This window comes from Limulus polyphemus, unplaced genomic scaffold (assembly GCF_000517525.1).
Source record: "Limulus polyphemus unplaced genomic scaffold, Limulus_polyphemus-2.1.2 Scaffold156, whole genome shotgun sequence".
Taxonomy (NCBI): Eukaryota; Metazoa; Arthropoda; class Merostomata; order Xiphosura; family Limulidae; genus Limulus; species Limulus polyphemus.
In genome coordinates this window covers 765,186-785,982 of record NW_013665766.1, presented here as the reverse complement: position 1 = coordinate 785,982, position 20,797 = coordinate 765,186, and the positions used below count along the sequence as shown (strand labels likewise).

General features: G+C 33.3%; 1 protein-coding gene across 2 annotated transcripts in view; it reads right to left on the bottom strand.

The window, feature by feature from the left end:
* The window catches only part of LOC106476489 (carbonic anhydrase-related protein 10-like), a 170,868-nt gene that overhangs the window by 18,600 nt on the left and 131,471 nt on the right, over positions 1–20,797 (bottom strand). For both annotated transcript variants that reach the window (XM_022381324.1, XM_022381323.1), the window contains 2 exons: positions 15,375–15,441; positions 1,929–2,083 (listed from right to left, as the gene is read on the bottom strand). In XM_022381324.1, the coding sequence (XP_022237032.1) occupies positions 1,929–2,083; positions 15,375–15,441 (222 nt within the window). The remainder of the gene's footprint in view (positions 1–1,928; positions 2,084–15,374; positions 15,442–20,797) is intronic.

Here is a 20,797-nt window from a genome sequence, read left to right as displayed (position 1 = left end):
CGGGTATTCGAACCCGCGACCCTCAGATTGCGAGTCGAGCACCCTAACCACCTGGCCATGCCGGGCCGAAAAACCTGAGTAAAAAAATTAATATAACTTATATGCTTACAGAGCACAAACATTTTCCATTCTAATGATGTAAAATGACTTAATTTTTTCACAAATATTTTATGTATATATATATCATATACTTAAGAGGTATGTACCAGCATCTAAGAATAACCTAGCCTAAATTTCATCTATTGCTGCCATGTTTCTATTTCCTCTACATTTCAAACTTGTGAATGGTATTATTTCCAATAACAGTTTAATACTACATCTACTAACTGCACGATAAATCACAGTTTTCACAATCATGCTGAAGCCAAGAAATCCAAAATTACGTAATTCCTGCTACCACCACCTCACTCATAGATTAGTTCTATGTCAAGATATTACATTATACCACTTTAGACGTGTGTAAAAATACTTTAACCTTCTGATCACCAACTGCTGCTTGGATGGCTCAATATCACTGCACTCCAACGTGTGTTTGCTTAACTAGCGGGATGCAGAGTGAAGCAGTTCATTATTATCTGATTAAAATCTTAATTAACAGTGCTCACAAATAAATGAGGGATAACGAACTGTTTCACACTGAGCTGAATAACATTAAGTAATATCTATGTGCAATTGTGTGAAAAGTTATCAGCAACATTTTAGAAATAATTAATGACCACCCTCATCTGATTTTGGAAATGTCACATGCGTAGAAGCGAGTGAGTTCTAGATATCTGCCTTAACATATTATCAATATGAAACACGTCAGAAAATACTTTGGGATGAATTTCTTCTCCTACAACAACCATAAACTAAAAAAGAAAGAATGTTTAGAAACTATAGAAATTATTAAAGCAAACTAAACCGTAATAATAGTCCAATTCAACACCAGCCGTATTTGGCAAGGTTTATTCAATTTACCAGATTTAACCTCTACCTATGTCCTGTCAACCTGCTGACACAATTTCCTTCACATTTAACCCCTGTGCTTTTGTCTTTGTAACGATATATAGACCTTATATTGCTCGGTACTAATCATGCTTGAAAAAGACAGACCAATGACCTGTCGAAACATGTCGTATATTCCACCATCAATAAAACTTTTCCTTGTGTTTATAAATCGTTCTTTGCTTACCTATAATTATATTAACATAATATGTTTCCTTATTCAAGAATCGATAAACACATAAATCATATTACCCATGTTCTTTTTTTCAGTTTTATATATTGATAATAGGAGGGTCAACATAAGTATTGGGCCAATATAATACAATATAAACTTTCTGAATTTTATTTCTCTCACTGAACTTGAAGTTCTCAGTGTTATCTGAGTTAAGATGTAATTATTAATAACATCTTGTCACTAAATTAACTTACTTTCACTTGACATAGCGAAACGAAAAAATGCAAAACAAATCAAATTAAATTTTCGAGTTTGAATATAAACCACGCGAAGTTAAGCCTATATTTCCAACTGATGCGATTAAAGAAACACATTGGAGTTTATAATTTTTTCAAACCCATAAACAGGGTTTATTCTTGTTAGTTTTTCAAAGCTAAAATTACATTTTATCGTGTTCACGAGTTAGCACTGACCTTACGACAGGAGATAGATATAAACTGAATTCAGAATTTCTGTATTTGTTAAAGCAAACTACATTTCTAGCTAAAACAGCTTACAACTTTAAAGAAGTAACATCTAATACAGTTCATAACTATTTTCAAATTATCTTCCTTGAGTTTTAATAAACAATGCTTCCTTTAATTCGATAATGTAAGCTTCCGAAAGGATAAGGTAAGATTCTAATAGCTAATATTTCCAACAAATAATTACTTATCGAAAAACAAATTTACTACATAAGGTTTTAGTAACACGAATAACTCCTCACCTGTTGTTTGGTGATGTATATCGGTTTGTTCATGATAATCCATGTTATGGTCTCGTAGCATCCGGGAAGTGTTGTTGAGCCTTCATAAGTAATGTAAAAATCAGTTTCGGGAAGAAGCTCGCGGACGGACAGGTGGCCAATGTGTGCTTTCTGCCCTGATGAAAACAGCAACATAAATTAACAAAAATATTGTTTAGTATTGAATTTAAAGTTCTAATTGGGTAAGTTTTAAGTGGCGTTTTACACAAGGCAGGCATCATATGACGTAATTAAGATGAAAACACAGAAGCAAAGTTAGTAAACTCAGAAGTCTAGAGAGAATAAGACGATAGTATGCTTAATCATAAGCTTTTTTACTTAGCCTTTTACTGTAATCTAATATACGTCTAAGTAATACAATTTCATATTTTACATGACTATATTCTTCAAAAAAGCTGTGTAATTCATATTTTGAGGGTAGTTTAGTCTTTTCTTTAATATAAGATTTATTTATACGAAAATGAAAAAGAAAATTAACAAAAGTCACACTTGAAAATTTTAACGAAATATTTTATTTGTAATTTAAGGTTGTTTGACTACTTTCTGTCGTCATTTTTTTACAGTCTGTATGTTGGTTTAAATTTATCAAGTGATCTTTCAGAGTTCTCAATAAATTATTAAGAATAGAAACCAAGAAGAATCATATTTATTAGATAAAGCATTCTATATGCACGCTTGCAATGCACTTATGACAAGGAAGAGCTTTACATTTAACCAAACTGTAATGTAATGGCTATTTACCTATTTTGAAGTCATAGGTAAACGTCTATTGAGTACGAGTATATATTATTTATTTATTTATATTCAAGCTTTGAATAGTAACCTGTGTTTCATCAAAAATACCATACTTTATGAAACATTGAAGATCTTCCTACGTAAAAACGACTCCTTATTATACAATGAGACTCACAAGACGAAGCTTAATTACTGAAATGTTTCTTTTTTGCACCACCAAACGATTGTGTTATCTAGGAGAATCAATCAGTTGACTGAGCCCGGAAGTGTTTAGAGATTCTCTTCGAACTTATGATAGGAGAAAACAATTACCACTCTTGGCAGAGACTGAATTTAGAGAATGGGAAAATTACAGTTCTTAAAGCACTGTATTAACCAGTATCACCATAATATATAACATATATATATATATATATATATAAACAACTTTGTTAAGGAAAACAATAAAAAATTATAGAGTTGAGAGTGTTTTCAGTTAAGAAAGCGACAGACACAAATATCTGTGGTTTGTAATGACTAAAAGAGCTTAGATATAACGAAGTAATCAGCTGATTTGTATTTACGTATACAAAACTATTTTGTTCCTGTTATTCTACTCAAGTTCGGTAAAAAAACTACTGAAAGAAATGTTGACAAAGAAGAGGTGTGATTAGCGTTAATTTCTAGGAGACACCAGCTTTTTGATACTATAAATACCTTCTACTTAAGATAGCTGAACATATTTGATAATTTTCTTCACACTAAATTTGACGATTATTTCTCTATGGGTAAGAAAATTCGTAGCCTTTTAAAGACAGCGAACCACGTCATCAACAGGTTAAATATTAATACTTAGATGGGCAGAATGTTATTGAAGAGCGTTAGAAATAGTAAAGAAGCCGATAAAACTGAATAACCCTCAGTGACTTTGGCTTACACTAAAAGCCACCTCGTAAACGCTAATTACAGAACACTAGAAATATCGTAGTAAGATTACTTAACAACGCAACCAAAATGTATCCTTAACGGCGAGTAATTATTCAAAACACATCGTTAATCATGAATGAAAATTACTATACTTACGGAACTCTTCAATATCATAATAAACTATAAAAATTATAAGCATTGTTTATGAACAGCTCCATTACACGCGTAACTACGTTGGTAATGGAACTTGGCATTCATTTTACACAAAACAAGCTAATGTGTTATTTCAAAGCATATCGAAATAAAATATAAATATCATATAAACATTTATAATTTTAGAACTTGAAGAACATTTATTTAATCCAGTAGGTCGCAGTTTTTTCTAATATACTAACATAGCTCGTTTCTTCTAGAATTTTCGCGCAACGCTACATAAAGGGCTATTTGTGTACAACCGCCTATAATTTTGAGCTAATAAATAGTCAACCATACCCACCATCACATCTTGGATCCCTCTTTTCTAACCAAATATTGTGATTTGACCATCACTATTATATCGTACCCATGCTTGAAAGTGCTGAGCATGTTTTTTTTTCAAATCCTCGAATTCAGAGTCCGAGCACGATAACCATTCAGTCACATCCCACCCAAACATAAGTAGCATTATCGTAATATTCATTAAGAACTTTTCCTGACTAAAGGTGTTACATATTATTTTATGGATTGTTTCAAGTGTGGACATGAAACTGTTCTAATGTCTGTATTAGTTTACATTTCTCTGTCTTTCCTAGAGTCTATATTTTCTGCCTTTCTAATATCTTGTTGTTCTGATTGCATTATAATTCTCTTTATTTATCAATATTGAGAAACATGATTTATCTATACTTGGGTCAATTTACTGCCTGTTTGAAGGCTTGTTTTGGGGTTGTGTTTCTGTTTGTTTTGAAATATATATTAGGATCAGTTTTCTATTTGTTCGAGAACTTGCTCTAGAGGTCTATAAATTCGTCTGTATCGAAGTGTATTTTCTCTGTACTAAGATAAATTTGCTGCCTGTTTGAAGGCTTGTTTTGGAATCTAGTTTCTGTTTGCATTAGAGTGTATATTTTCTCTGTACTAAGATCAGTTTTCTGCCTGTTCAACGACTTTTTCAGGACAGTCTGTGTTTTTATTTGTGTTGGTTATGTCTATATTAAAACCTACTTTTTTATACTAGATTCCATGTTTACTTCTAATCTATATTAGTGCATTTTCTCTTTCCTTAATGTTCTATATAAAGCTATTATTACTTTTTGTTAAATATGCATTTTTTTCTGTACAAAATAGTCATATTTCAGTCTGCCATTCTGTTTTATTTCGATGTCTGTTTCAGGACTCGTTTCTATACCGTTTTGATTGAAAAACGGTATGACGCTCAGTGTATATTATGCTTTATAAGTATGTCTTTCTTCCGTGTAATATTTATATTTCAGTTTCTTTTTCATATATAAAGGTTTGTTTTTATGACTGTTATAAGGTCTTTAGACTGTAACTGACCTAGCATCCCTTGTGATTATGGCACGCAGCTCGCAATCTGAAGGTCGCGGAATCCTATAACCGAACATAATCGCCCTTTCAGCCGTAAGGGCGTTATAAGAGTATGGTGAACTCTCACTTCTTTTAGAGTAGCCTAAAAGTTGACGGTAGGTGCTGTTGATTAGTTGCATTTCCTCTAGTTTATCATTTCAAAATGAGGCAACTAACGCAAATAACCCGTTTGTAACTTTGCACAGGTATCAAAACAAGCGAACAATTTGGCTTAGGTTTTAAGTTTCTGATTGAAAAAGGATCTGTATCTCACTACATTCAAGCTTGTTTAATGTCTTTATTATAATTATTTTTGTCATAGCTTGATGATTATGGTGCTCGGCTCGCAACTGGAGCGATCAAAACCGAAAAATGTTCGCTCTTTCCTACTCCTAGCAGAAACCTCTTAAACATGGCACATCCGCCTGTCTGCTTTTCACTTGTGCAGTCATAACATATAGTGTGATAACGAAATGTGTTCTTCCTTCTCGTTTCAGCCCCAAAACTCAAGCACTATCCGGATAGATTACTCGGCGTCTGAGTAGTGAAAGTGGGAAGAGAAATCTATTTCTAAACACCCTTAGTTTTCTTGGTACCCCGAATTCTAACTGAGTTCGTGTCCCAGGATTCAAATCGAAACAACTACCAAATTCAAACTAAACTAAACTAACCAGTTAGAAAGTGCTACAAGAGCCTAAAGCCTATAAAAATACAGGCAATCATACTATGCCAAGTAATAGTAGATTGAATCCATTTATGGCGGGGCCTGGCACAGTCTGGTGATTAGGACGCTCGACCTGTTGCGTGTTCGAATCCCCATTATCGAACATACTCGGCCCGTGAAGGCGTTATAATGTGACAGTCAATTCCACTATTCGTTGGTAAAAGAATAGCCCAAGAGTTGGCATTGGGTGGTGTTAACTAGCTGCATTCCATCTAGCCTATCACTGCTAAAATAGAAACCAGTGTTCGCAGTGTTGAAATGTCAAGGCTCTTGCACGAGTATCACTTATATGTTTCTATAATTATTTCCATTACTGTAAGCCTGAGAACTTATAAAAGTGTTCATATTAATACCTATTTTAATTAGTTAATACCTGTTTCAATTAATTAATACCTGTTTTAATCTTGTCTGTATCTTCTAAAGTGACAATTCTGAGATTGTGTGGTAATGGTCTTTCAATAATATCTTTAAAATTGACTAGAATTTCTGCATGTTTGACCTTATTTTAAGATCATGAGAGAAATAAAATCCAATTCATACTAATTTAGATTGTAGCTTGTTACAGAAGTGTAGCGGTTTCTGTGTTTTTTACACAAATATGACGTGATTGCTTACGTGTTACAATACAGTTGAAAATTGTATGCAAATCTCTATCTAACTGTAATTTCACTTGTGAAATAAAACACGTTAAAAGCTAGACATGGATACATTAAGTCTGGTTAGTTGGATAAATGAAAGCATAATCATTCTCAAACGTCTTTAAACACATTTACTAAGCAACGCAGTTAATTGTATAACTGCAATCAGGCATAAGGAGATGTTTGAATATTTAACAGGCCAATTAGAACAGTTTACTTTAACGAGTCGGTTTCAGATTCAGAAAAAAGTACACTTACAATTTGTTAAAATTATACTGTTTAAACGTGTATCGTTAAAACATATTTCTTTCAAGAAAATAGTTTCAGTATATTGCCTGATATAGCTGGTCTATGAAATCAATAAGATTCGACATACCTGTCGTCTTTTACATAAAATGACATAATCTTTTTAACCTGTACAACGGGGAAAAATGTTTACCGAAAGTTTCACCTTCAAAAGACTTGATTTACGAACAGTACTCTATTGATAGGAATGACGAGACATTTAATGTTGTCAGTGAGCAAGTTAAAAAAAGAGCAAATTGATATCAATGAAATTATAATTATTGACTTTTATAATTTGTTTAGATATATATACATATATGTTTATCACAAATCATTGTTGTTGTTGTTTTCTTATGCAAATCTACACAGTCGGCTATATCATTCTGTCCAGATGTTGTTCCTTAGCCATTAAGGTTTTTATTGATAAGTCATTTGATTATGCAATTGTACACTTATTTAAATAAATAAAGGAACAATTTGCTTTGAAACTGTCCACTTTGATGTAAATGCTTAATGTATTAAAAAATAGCATCCTGTAGGATTTTCTATAATTTATTCTTTTATTAAAATTACTCTAGTCCTCTTCTGGAGTCTACATAAAGAAAAAATATAATTATTAAGTAATATAATATTCACAGGTACTTTTTTATTTTCATCACACGTTGTTTGTGGATATATTGGGTGCAAGCTACCAATTCCAATCAGGGTTTCAGTCGGTACCACTACCGGTACCGGGTCGTCAGTACTGTAGGTACCTGTACTGGTTTATAGTGTATCATATGTTGAGAATAATATCTGTTATCATATGTTCCATCTTCGGATTTTTGACCGAACGCCTACCCTGATATTTTCACAGAATTATAAATGTTTGATGTGGTAGTTTTGAGTTTACAGTTCAGTCGATAAGCGAATCCCACCGTGAAAATCGGCAATTGCATGAAATATGGGAAACTGGTGACTCCCACGCTCTGGAAGAGAACATGAATGTGCCTACGTGACTGACTGCACGTTAGGTAGGTAATTAACGTGGTGTGCGTAATTAACCCTTAGCATGTGGACAGGTCAAACTGCGCATGTCACGACGTTTTAGTGAGTTACATTCAAAATTTAATTCAATTATTTAATTATCATTGTATACAAATAAATGTGGTATCAAACCATAGATAATAAATCAAAGTTTAATATTGTGTAAGTTTTACGTTTTAATTATATAAGTAAATATTTAAAAACAACCTCAAATTCCCCTAGTGAGAGAATATAGATATATATTCTTAAGTGGTCTCCTGTTCTGGATTTTTTTTCTCCACCCCTCTATAAAACTATGAAATGTAACGTAAAATATTCTCTATAATTTGATCATCGATATTTTGAAGTTATATTTTTATATTATTCAACCTTATGGGGCTAAAGAGCAATCAATGAAAAATCAGAAACTACTTTCTACTCCTACCTCTGACATGCTCTAATTTACAAATTGCTAATAGATTTTTCTTAGGCCGACAAACATTAATTTTATAACCAATAGAAAGCCTAGATTTCAAGTGATTCATTGGCATAGTCGTCATACCATGTGGGCTTATAGATAATTAACAATTTGATTTGATGTGAAAAAATATTTTCCCACGAGAACACACGGGAATAATAGTTGAATTTCTAACTGCTCAAGTCACATGATTAGAGATGCTCGAGTACCATACCGGTAACAGCAACCTGGTACAGTTGGTACTATTGCAAACCCTGATTCCAATGCTAGCGTCTTTATGTGAAACAATTTAATTGGCTTAAGCCTAACTACGCTGTTGTTTGTGCTATGCCCGATACAGGTATCAAAACCCGGTTTTATAAGACTTCAGACTTACCGATGAGCCACTGAGGGGGCTTAAGGTTAATATTAGATAAAATATCACAGAAACAACTTTTAGAATGGAAGCGTCTTTCGGAACTACGGGTTAAATGTCATTATTCTTGTTATTATTCATTGTTCACTAAATGTGTGAGATCTATCGTACGAACCGTTCAATATTATTCTGAAAGAGGGAATTAAAAGCGATGTTCAGTGGATGGTCATAATTGTGATTTATCCATTCGGGAGTTCCAAAGGTGTGTGTCGCACTCCCAATGTCGTATTTTATTTTTATTTTTGTCATGTTGAAATCCCTGTCGACGAGTTCTATGTCGTCATATTTGAGGATGTGACTAAACCCTTGCATCTTTGGCTACCGCTGATTTAACTGTATTATTATCACTATTTTCTGTTGAAATCCCTGTCGACGAGTTCTATGTCGTCATATTTGAGGATGTGACTAAACCCTTGCATCTTTGGCTACCGCTGATTTAACTGTATTATTATCACTATTTTCTCTTTGAAGTTCGCCCCTCAGTGGCACAGCGGTATGTCTGCGAACTTACAACGCTAGAAAACGGGTTTCGATACCCGTGGTGGACAGAGCAGAGATAGCCCATTGTGTAGCTTTGTTCTTAACTTCAAAGAAACAAAAATATTTGAAGTTCTGACATTTAATGTCTTAAGCCACTTTTTTTCCATGCGAGGTTTTTTGATAAAGGAAAAATGTTTTTAAGAGTAGGGGGAGTTTTAAAGACAACATTAGCGTGTATGTTTTAAAGATATACTGAATTAATTCTCTTCTTTGGCTTTATTAATTCTATATATAAAAAACTATTTTCATCCTCAACGATAACAACATAACTCTTGTTAATCAAATAATTCCTGTATTGTAACTTTAAACCAAAATGAACCTCATGAAATATAAATTATGACTGACTACATATACACCTCTTCGAAATATAGTACAATTGATTTAATTTTATGTACTTCACATTCGGAACTGTCCCTCGATGGGTTATCGTTAACTTATAACGCTAAAATCCGAGGTTCGATTTTATGTGGTGGACAGAGCGCAAACAGCCGATTGAGTAGATTTGCGCTAAATGGCAGCAAACAACATACGGATATGATTCTTTACTCCAATCTCAACTCTAATCAGTTTTGCCTGTTCGAAGATTGCTGAGTCTCTTCTAGTGTTCAAAGATTTTTATAACAAAGCGTATGAATAATTTTATTTCGAGTCATTTTTAAATTATAAGTTACTACTAACAAACTATTTGAACACAGAACTATATTACGTAATAACCCATCTTAAGTTGGATGTTTTTCACACTTAATGGAGAGATATGAAGGTTATTTGGTATTCTGTTTTGTGAATACTTACAGCTTTAGATGGTCAGGTGAATGTCTGTTCCGATTTGTTTGTTGTTCGTTAAGCACAAAGCCACACAATAGATTATCTGTGCTCTGAAAACCGAGTTTTTTTAGGGTTCTAACAACTCCCACTAACCGTTGAGCCACTAGGGTTAATTAACTACTACCGACAACAATAAAACTGAATCAAACTAAAACTTATGCACCTCTAACAGTATTATTTATGATGCGTGGTTTTCGAGGAAGTAAATCCTTTTGTTTGTCTGGTGCTTATGTGCATATATAGCATTTTTGAGCTTAGATACACAAGACTTAAAAGTATTTCTCTTCATTTTAAAGAAAATGAATAGCATCAGAACGTTGAAAAAATGAACCATAAACCTGAAGGAAAAGTGACTATATGTGCAAGCGAACAGGATGGTCAAAAGTGATGGAAGATGTCATCAACAAAATGGACCAGTCAGCCATCACCAAGAGGCAGTCAGCGGACTTAATTCTCCAAAAATCTCCAACAACGGAGACTGAAAAACGGGTGGATAGAAATGTTTTACTGAGCTACTGGCGATTGTAATAACGATATAAAAAAGGGCGGATGGATCTTCAATTTAACGTAATGGATCATCGGAAGAAGAGTGACAGTGGACGCACATGTGTGTATGTTTTCAGAAGTAAACTAAGCCCTAAAAATTCCTGCCCATTTGTTAACGGTGATACGGACATTTGAAATTATAGCCTATATGGTTGAAAGGATAGTCTCCGCTTTCCACGCAACCATCAAAGTGTTTTTCAAGGTGAAATAAAAGGTTGATATCCGTGAGTAGCGGAAAAATCCAATACAAAGTTCACAAACACTGCAGTAGTGGTTGGTATACACATATGGAGCGACACGAAAGTTGGTTGTTCCAATGTATAAGTACAATCAAACTTCACATTTAATAAACATGTTGAATTGGGAATGGACATCGGGCTTTCCGTTTGTTTGTTTGTTATGAATTTTGCGCAAAGCTACACGAGGGCTATCTGCCTTATTCGTCTCTAAATTAGAGGTGAAAGACTAGAGAGAAGGCAACTAGTCATCACCACTCACCGCCAACTCTTGGGCTACTCTTTTACCAACGAATATTTGGATTGACCGTCACATTATAACGGCCCCACAGGTGAAAGGGCAAGCATGTTTGGTTGAACGTGGATTCAAATCCGCGACCCTCAGATTGCGAGTCGCCCTAACCACCTGGCCATGCCAGACCTGGGCTTTCCGTGCTAAAGAAAGTACAATACTATTTCCACATCGGTAACAATATGATGGGAATTGGGGCAACTGACTTTTATCTCTCTTTGTAAGAAAAATTGCCACATTTATTTTATCTCTATGAAACATGAACGCTAATCCCATATGTATATAGATCATGTCTTTTTTTATGCATTGTCTCTATTTTTCACCTAGAACAAGAATAATTTTGATACCTAGACTGTACTATGAAATTATCTCAGTCATTAGTGAAATGTATGATGAGACCAAAATGCTTTACTTAGGAATGTAAAGTACCTATTGTACCTGTTCGAGAGTTTCATTGCTTGTAAATAAGAGATGTTATACTCTGTAACGCAGGTAAATGTTGATAATGCATTTCTTTATTCTTCAGCCAATGAATAAAGTCTACTGAGTTACTTAGCCAGGAAAGGGTACCGAAAGGTACTAGAAACTACTTAAGTTAAGCTTCAATAAGGCTGAGATATGCAAGTAGAATCGTTGGATTCGCATGGTTGTTAATATAGCCATCAACTAAAGTTATACTGCTATGAATATGTTTCTAAGTAACGAGTTTTGTATCCCTGTTAATAATGTTGTTTTTACAAGTAAAATACATCCACTTCCTGAACAGGAGTACATCTTATGAAACACAAAGCAAAAATTGATTTCTTAAATCCTACCAGAAAATTTAACATCAAAAGATAAAAAAATGGATTAGTTTTAATAAATATTTCAAACTACGTGGGATGAAGCTACTAAGCTGAAAAACTATGAAAATGGTTCTCTAATGGCCTAAGACTAGGCTCGAGGACTTATAACGTTAAAACTCGGTACTCATTTCCAGAGGTGGGGATAGTGCAGATGCTCCATTGGGCAGGTTTGCGCTCAATCGAAGTAAACTCCTAGGTCAAATATTTATCTCTTTTGCTTTGATGTGAACTTCTGTAAATGATAATATTAGTAAAGGTTCTCTAACCCTTTTAAGGACGGTGGATACTTACTTTACAGGTTGCTACGCTTTTTGAACACATCTTAACTTTTCTTTTCAGAAAATTTAGATCGCAAATAAAGAGAAATCCCCTTCGACAATTTTGTTACCACAGTAAATAGTGAAGATTAAATGTTGTTTGGCAAACCATACTTTTATGTTGACCAAGATAGCATAAAAAATCAATGCATCACAATATGTAGGCCTAACTTATAACTCCCAATATACATGAACAATTTTCAGATGTTTTTCTTTCCGTATTCGCTCATGTGAATTAAGAAACAACATTTACTATAGTTGAAAATACATTAGAGTGATTTGTAATCAGCTTGTTAAGAACAGTTATGTAGGTATCTTAAAAACGCTACAGTTATATCTTTCCCAGTTTTTGTAACTCTAGGTCAGCTGATTTGATTTATAACGATGTTTAACAATCTATTTAAATAATATGCTGGCGTTTGTCTGTCCGGAACTTTTCTCACAAATTTCTCGATCAAAGGCTACAAATCTCATATAGTTAGAAAAGCCTTTGTCCGAGGAGTTCGGATTACATATCGGCTTTTCCATTTACAATCTTCTTACCTGTTTTTTTTTGCTTAGTCAAACCTTTATTACAACGAGTATGCTACACGATGGCACAGTGTCGTTGTAATCACGTGACGACTGGTTTCGATCTCAACTTTAGTCTTTTTATTTGCAAAGTATTTCACACAAACAACACTTAACTCGTGGATAATTTTCCAAAAAATGAACATTACACTAAATACAATTCCTAAGGGATTTCTCCCACTTATTTAAGTCTAAAATACGCATGCGCAGTTCATTGAAAATCATATGCTAATCACTTTGTGAACACGCATTCAGACGTTTCTGCATTATCAGCTAAGACTGCTCTCATTACAACTTTACATTTACGTTACTTTGCAATAATGTAGCTTCGGTTCGTCTGACAGACTGCTGTACATATTTTTTAACTATTTTTTTCTTTACTACGGTTTTATTCTATATTTGTGAGAGTTTCTTTGTTTCAATTCGTAAAACCCGTGTCATACACTGAACGCTCATAACTGTTTCACACTCTGTACATTATTATAAATACAATTACTATACTTTATTGTCCACTTTCGTGTAGTTTAAATATAGTTACGTAGTGTAGTTTTAATAAATAAACTTACGTCTACGTGAGTTTGTTTGTCTGACAGCGTAAAATTAGACCTAAAAATAGACCAGAATTTATCGATCCAACACATAATGCTTGCAAGAAAGCGTAGCTTAAATGGTGTGCGTGGAAATGATAGAATAAGGAAAATTCAAATGAAGGACATGATAACCATCGAAATTGTTTACATTAATACACAACCTAAAAACATACATTTTGCATACATTAGTATCGCTAGTTTTTTCTACCTTTTTGCAAGTGATGAACTGATAGTAAACATGTGAAAAACACGACAGATGAGAAAAACGACAGGTGAGAAAAACGATCTCAGTGTAATATAAAGAAGCCAATTCTTTTAAATCCAAACTTTTTAGTGTGCTCCTGAAAGTGTTTATAGTATATAGCTCTAAAGAAAGAAAAACAGCCAAAACTGATGCATACCTAGTTCCAAAACCGATTGCTATATCATTTTCCTTTACAAGTTTTAGGATTTCTTTTGTAATATTTATTTTCTTTTGTCGAAATACAAAAATTATGAACATTACTAATAATAAGAGGACTCTTGAACAGTTGTTATTTGTTTGTTTTAAAACATTGAGTAGAACATTAGTTTCTGATTATTACAAAGTGAAAAGAGGGTAAGAAAGATCACCCACACTTCATACAGATGTCATACGGAAAGCTTGAATTTAACGTACACTTTATTTTGAAATCATTAAGAAAGTTTAAACTTGTTTTGTAACTATCAATTAGAAGTATGCAGCTCAACTGAACTGGTCTGAATATAGTCGCATAAAACCAAAATTTAAAGAGAGTACTAGGGAATGTATTAGGCTAAAATGGCACATCTATCTAAAGAAACACTTGGTTGATTCCCTTTAGCGGAGGCACCAAAATGTATAAATATCAACAAGAAAAAGGTGCTTTTTGTGTAATATATAAACTAAAAATGCTAAATGAATGTCATTGTTTGAATAGTTTATCAAAGATTTACTGTAAATGAGCGTCTTCATTGACTTAAATTACCAAATATTATATTGTAAAGTCAATATATGGCCAACTCTGCAAGTTGGCACACACGCGTGTCAAAATAACACTTCGTAATAATTTAAAAGTTTCATCTACCAAAAGGTTAGCTGTCCCTAATTTTAAAGTGATAACCCAGAGGTAAAACGTCTTCATCAATACGATCTACCACCAATTTTTGGGCTATTTTTGTTATTTGACAGTCATTCGTTTAATGCAACTACAGCATAAAAGTGCATAACACTCTTTTTTCGTTTTCGGCGGTAACGGGACGCGAACCACGCAACCTCAGCTCCAGCGTGCTAGTCACTGAGCACTACTCGACCATTCGCAATGATTTATACATTTCTAAATATATCAAATAAATTTACACAACATTATTATTTTTGTTTATACAAAGATGGAACTCTCCTACAAAGACAGAAACAAAAATTAAATGTAATTTTTGAAAGAGCAATCGCACTTATATTTCGTTATATCTTTTTCTAAAGGAAACATTTTTAAAATTCATGACTTGGGTGTTTTCTACGAGTTATTTTACATCATTAATTCTTCCACATTATTTGTTTACTTTTATTAATACGAGTTTCATAAATGACAATTTCTCGTGATATTTATAAGTGAAATAATGCATATCTGAAAATTTCATAAAACCTAAAACATATCTTTATTGATAAAAAAATAATTGGAAATAGCATTTAATTTATTTAACGAACTTGCTGTTGTAAGACGATCATAAAGTTGTTTATTGTTAATAAAGAAACGTAAATCAAATGGCAATTACTACAAAATTACTACACATAATAAGGGACTTTTTTTTTGCACACGTGTGAGTGTGTTTTAAGTTCCTTTCAGTTTCTGAGTAGAATAATGCTAACTAAATGAAAAATCAAACTTTTCAAACATACCTCGATAACGTATTTTATCCAGTTGATTGGTTAGAATTCGAAGTTCCGCATTAGAAAGATCACCAGACTGTTGAAATAAACACATTCGTTAATATACTGCCCTTATGAGCCTTTCAACACATTAACTACAAAAATCCACGAGATTTATCAGCTGAATATTTTGTTTTGTTACAGATTATTTCGTCTTATGGCTTCATTAGGAGTTTCCTGCACTGGAGAAACAGTGCAGAAAGGGAAAGAAGAGAAATGTAATATATTTTAATGTAAAACTTTTAACTCTTTAACAATGCATTCCATCCATCGCACTTAATGAGTAAGACTTCATCAGTTGATCTACTTTACATGTTAAGCTTTGCAATTACTGACCCTTTTCAAGGGTCATGTTAAGAGAAGTAGCTTGGATTTAAGTTAAATTGTTTTGGGAACTTAAATGTTCGATTAAATCTTTATCTTTCTCTTCAGATAGCAATACCTCCGATAAAAAAAAGCTACAAATATCTGGTGTTTAATGTTTGTACAGATACGACAAACGAACATAAAAAATGAGGTAATCACAGTTCTTGAGTTCTAGAAACTTGTCTCTTGAAAATAATATATTTTTGAACACGCTATTTTCCTTCATCAATCTCCGTTTCGTTTTCTAGCATTTTTATTTGGATTACCTTTTGTATCCTTTAAATTTGAAAGTCGGCTATAAACATCCTTCTCCCCCCCCTTCCACCCCGGCGGCTCAGCGGTGAGTACGAGGACTTTTCACGCTAAAAATCTGGTTTCGATACCGTGGCGGGTAGAGCACAAATAGATCATTTTGTAGTTTTGTGTTTAACGAGAAACTAAATCTGTTAGGTTTAGTTACATAATCTATCCATAGTGTATTTCTTTAATCCTGGTTATCATATGTTAAAATTATTAATCAACAAAATAAGAGAAAATAAATTCGAAGAATTATGATTTACAATTGCGCTGTTCAAATGTACAAGAAAAAAAACAACGTATTACAGCTTTAGTTACTTTAGAGTTATCGCAAGGAAACAGTTTTGAAAGTGCTATAAAATATTTTAGATGAAGATTTGAACTGAGCAAATGTCGCTTTTGGATTTTATTTTATTATTAACACAACTCCCAACTTAAACTTAAGAACAACAATATATGAACTCTTTATCTAATAATGTTTAACATTTTCTACAAAATTAATCTAGTAAATTAACATTGCTCTAAACTCGGACTGATAGCCAATGATTACAATAACAACATTTAAACAAAACAGATTACACAGAATTAACCTAAATAACTTCTTTTTTCCTCCGTTTGGTTTAAAACACTGTAAAAGAATGCATAGCAGTTCTACGTGTTTATACATACGTACTGTAAACCGTGTACCGTGATCTTCGAAAAAACAAGAAAACGAGTAATACGCGAATTTCTAGCTTGACGACAACATGTTTTTAGATACACTAAGTCCCATCGTAACTTTAAATGTTTACCTGATTTTAGAAAATGCTGATGTGTAAAAAACCAGTTCATATATATGTATATTAAGTTTAGATTTGGTTGTCTTATATGGCGATCTAATTCTTCATGTTCTCACTGTTTTTCTCTGATGTTTTTCTTTAATTTTACCTTCTAACAAAATATGGATGCATTTTTTGGAATTAAAATGGCGTACCCAATAATCTGTAGTATTAAAACACAATCGTATTAATGCACTCTTATTATAGCTAGTTTTCAATAGTTTTTCTTAATGACAAATATTTTTTTTATCAGTTTCGGGTCATTAGTTAAAATATTTATTTACTTTTAATGATCTTTTACTTTTATTTATCATTATTACACTTACTAATATATGTACATCTGTATACAAAATGAACAGCAGCATTAATGTCATTAACTATTTGTTTGAAGTTAAGCGCAGACATACCTCTGTGCCACTGGGGGCTTCATTAACTAAAACAGAAAATGTTTAAGTTAAAGAGTTTATTAGTATTTGAACTTTAAAACAGAATTTTCTACCTGAAAGACACCTTATTCGAGTGTGCGCTAAGCATTGAGGTCAGAGAACTTTAAAATACAGCTATAACCGTCCCTAGTTTTGAATTACTGACAAGTGGGAAGGTAATCAGTCAGCAGCATCTTCCGCCATTAGGACTTTAACAAGCTATTTCAACCGAATAAAGATTGACCGTCACTTTTATAACAGCTGAAAGAGCAGGGTCTGTTCAGGCGAATCAGGTCTCGAACTTTTTATCCTCGACCTTCAACCTTAGGCCATGTTCTGACTTTTATTAGTTATTCTTCCTGTATACTTTCGCGAAGTTATGATGATATTCGTTATTCCTTTTTAAAGTGTTTCAGTAAATGAGATATCTTATAGAACAATTTTCTATAGTGGTAATATGTCTTGACTTTCAGTGGCTCAGCGTTAAGTCTGAAGGCTTATAACGCCAAAAACTGTAGTGGGCAGGGCAAAGAATGCCTATTGTGTGGCTTGGTGCTTAGAATCAAATAAACAGATAATCAAAGACTGTGCAGTAAGAAACTGAAAGTAAAATCTGGGACTCATCATTGTATACCGTTGTTCGCTTTGAGATATTCGCTCAAAGCTATACAAGAGTTATCTGCTCTAGCCGTTCCTAATTTTAACTGATAGATAAGAGGGAAGACAGATACTCTATAACACCCACCGCCAACTCTTGGTCTACTCTAAACGAATAGTATGATTTAACCGTCACTCTTATAATGATTCTATTGCCCCAAAATGCAGAATGCGATTTTGCGGCAAAGGGACATTAACCATGGACCTTCAGAACCATAGTCCGTCATGCTAATTACTCGGCCACTCCCAGTCCGGAAACTTGAATCATTGCTTTTATGTAATGCTTAGCTTACACACCACGAAGCTCTTAAGCAGGGTGAGGTTTGTAAATTATCTTTAATTACTCTTGCGCTTAACTAGCCTTATCAGATGTTTAAGTTTCTAAATGCTAAAACTTACTATACAAAATAATGTCACTGGAAACGTAAAGTATTAATTTAAACAGAACGTATGTTTCATAAAATTACAGATTTCAAAACTAACCGTTCTAACGCCATTTCTACAACTAATGGGTATTGCGGCGCGTTATAATGATTAATATAAGTAATAACTTAACATCACGCAGCTGCCTTGGCCTTTGGTAGTTTCTTCTTGCTGGCAATGCGGGTTTACTCCTCTACTGGCAAGGTGCGACTGGCAAAGAATTAAAAGAAATTTTATTGAGGAGCAAATCACTTTTAGTAGCATCATAAGTATGTAAACGACTGCAGTTTCAATAAAGGGTTGTGTGATGATAATGGACTGTATCAGGGATATTGGCAGATGCATTTGGAAGATGGCATATTTTGAGATTGCTTTACTTCAAATAACGTGCAAACCGTTCAGAAGTTTCGAATAAAACTCAAATGGTTGGATAGATAAGTAAGCTAGATGTAACAGTGTTTTAAAGAAAAAAGCTTTCCCAGCTCAAACTGCTCCATTTTATAACAAATTATGTATATATGATATTATTATTGGAATATTATGTAATTAGCGTTTCAATGACGTGGTTCGCTGTCTTTAAAAGGCTATCGAATTTTCTTCCCCATCGAGAAATAATCGTCAAATTTAATGTGAAGAAAATTATCAAATGTGTTCAGCTATCTTAAGTAGAAGGTATTTATAGATATCAAAAAAAATATTAAGACTATAGTTTAATTTTCTTTTCTTTTTTTTGTCCCCGGTGGGAGATTGGTAAGTCTTCGGATTTACTACGCTAAGATCAGAGGCTCGGTGGACACAGCAGATGTGGTTTTGCTATAAGAAAACACACACTTCTCTTTGTTTACAATGGACTCAAGTCGTCAAAAATCAGATTTTAACTTTTCTTTTTTGTCCCCGGTGGGAGATTGGTAAGTCTTCGGATTTACTACGCTAAGATCAGAGGCTCGGTGGACACAGCAGATGTGGTTTTGCTATAAGAAAACACACACTTCTCTTTGTTTACAATGGACTCAAGTCGTCAAAATCAGATTTTAACTTTTTTGAATAAAACCAATTGTTGTGCTAAACCCTCTGCCATGAAGCTCCAGAAGTTTTATTATACCAAAGCAATCAGTAGTGAAAAAAATTAGTATGTTAGTTAATGCTGAACGGTTGATATCCGTCTCGAAGCCAGGATTTCGTTTTTCAATATTTAGTTAAATCTGGAGCTGTTGTAATTGCAGTAAACGTTTGTAACCAAAAAAACGCGAAAAGAAATAAAATTAAAACCATTAAATTGAACACCTTTTCATTAATTTCTTCACTGGCACGTGACTTGTCAAGTGGAACATTAGTGAAGTCAAGATATCAGTTGGAAAAAAAATAGAATATGGATTTCTCGCTTCACCTCATGAACAGTTGTGATGGAATGATTAACATCAGTATTAGGGAATATAACACGATTTAGACAACCATATATATCGTCTTATTGAAAATCATGTTTTTCGAGGATTCGTTTATTACATGTACATGTGAAGAAATATTATATACTTTACCTGAAATGTAGTATATGGTTTGACTCACAATAATGATCATTTAAACTTGTCTCTTGTTTCCTTTTTCTATCTCGTGCTGTTTCTGCACTGATCAAACATTTCGATCGGTAGTTTGGGTTATTTTCAAATGATTGCGTTGGAACAAGGGCTAAGTCAAAGAATTCACATTGAAGTCCTCCGTGACAAGCATTATAACTGTTAAGCTACAGCAATATATACATTGAAGCCATCCCTGACATACATTATAACTGTTAAGCTACAGCAATGTATACATTAAAGTCCTCCGTGACAAGCATCATAACTGTTAAGCTACAGCAATATATACATTGAAGTCCTCCGTGACAAGCATTATAACTGTTAAGCTACAGCAATATATACACATTGAAGCCATCCCTGACATTCAATATAAGAGTTAAGCTACAGTTTGACAGTTAAGGTTTAAGGATATATGCCTTATAGGTCTTCCTGACAAACGTTGTAGCTGTTATGTAATTGGTAGAAAAGACCATGCGAAATTTCTATAAAAAAATCAGTTAACGTATTTAAGCAGGAAAACCATGAAAATCAATCGCTATGTTAAGTCTAATTAACAGTTTTACTGTAATAATGTGTCCCTTGTAAACTTCCATGACAGACATCCTAACAGTTAAGATCTAGGAATTAAAAGAACGATGACAAACCTAAACAGGAAACTTCATATATATATGTATGAAATAAAAATAAAGAGGTCAATGTATCTTTCTAACAACAGCAAGTTATTTACACCGCACAAATCTACCTTTATCACAACCGTTATTGGAGAATATTTATTAGGTAGTCAAGAAATTAATGTCGCGTTTGGGAACACTTTCATTAACCACTCACAAAAAAAC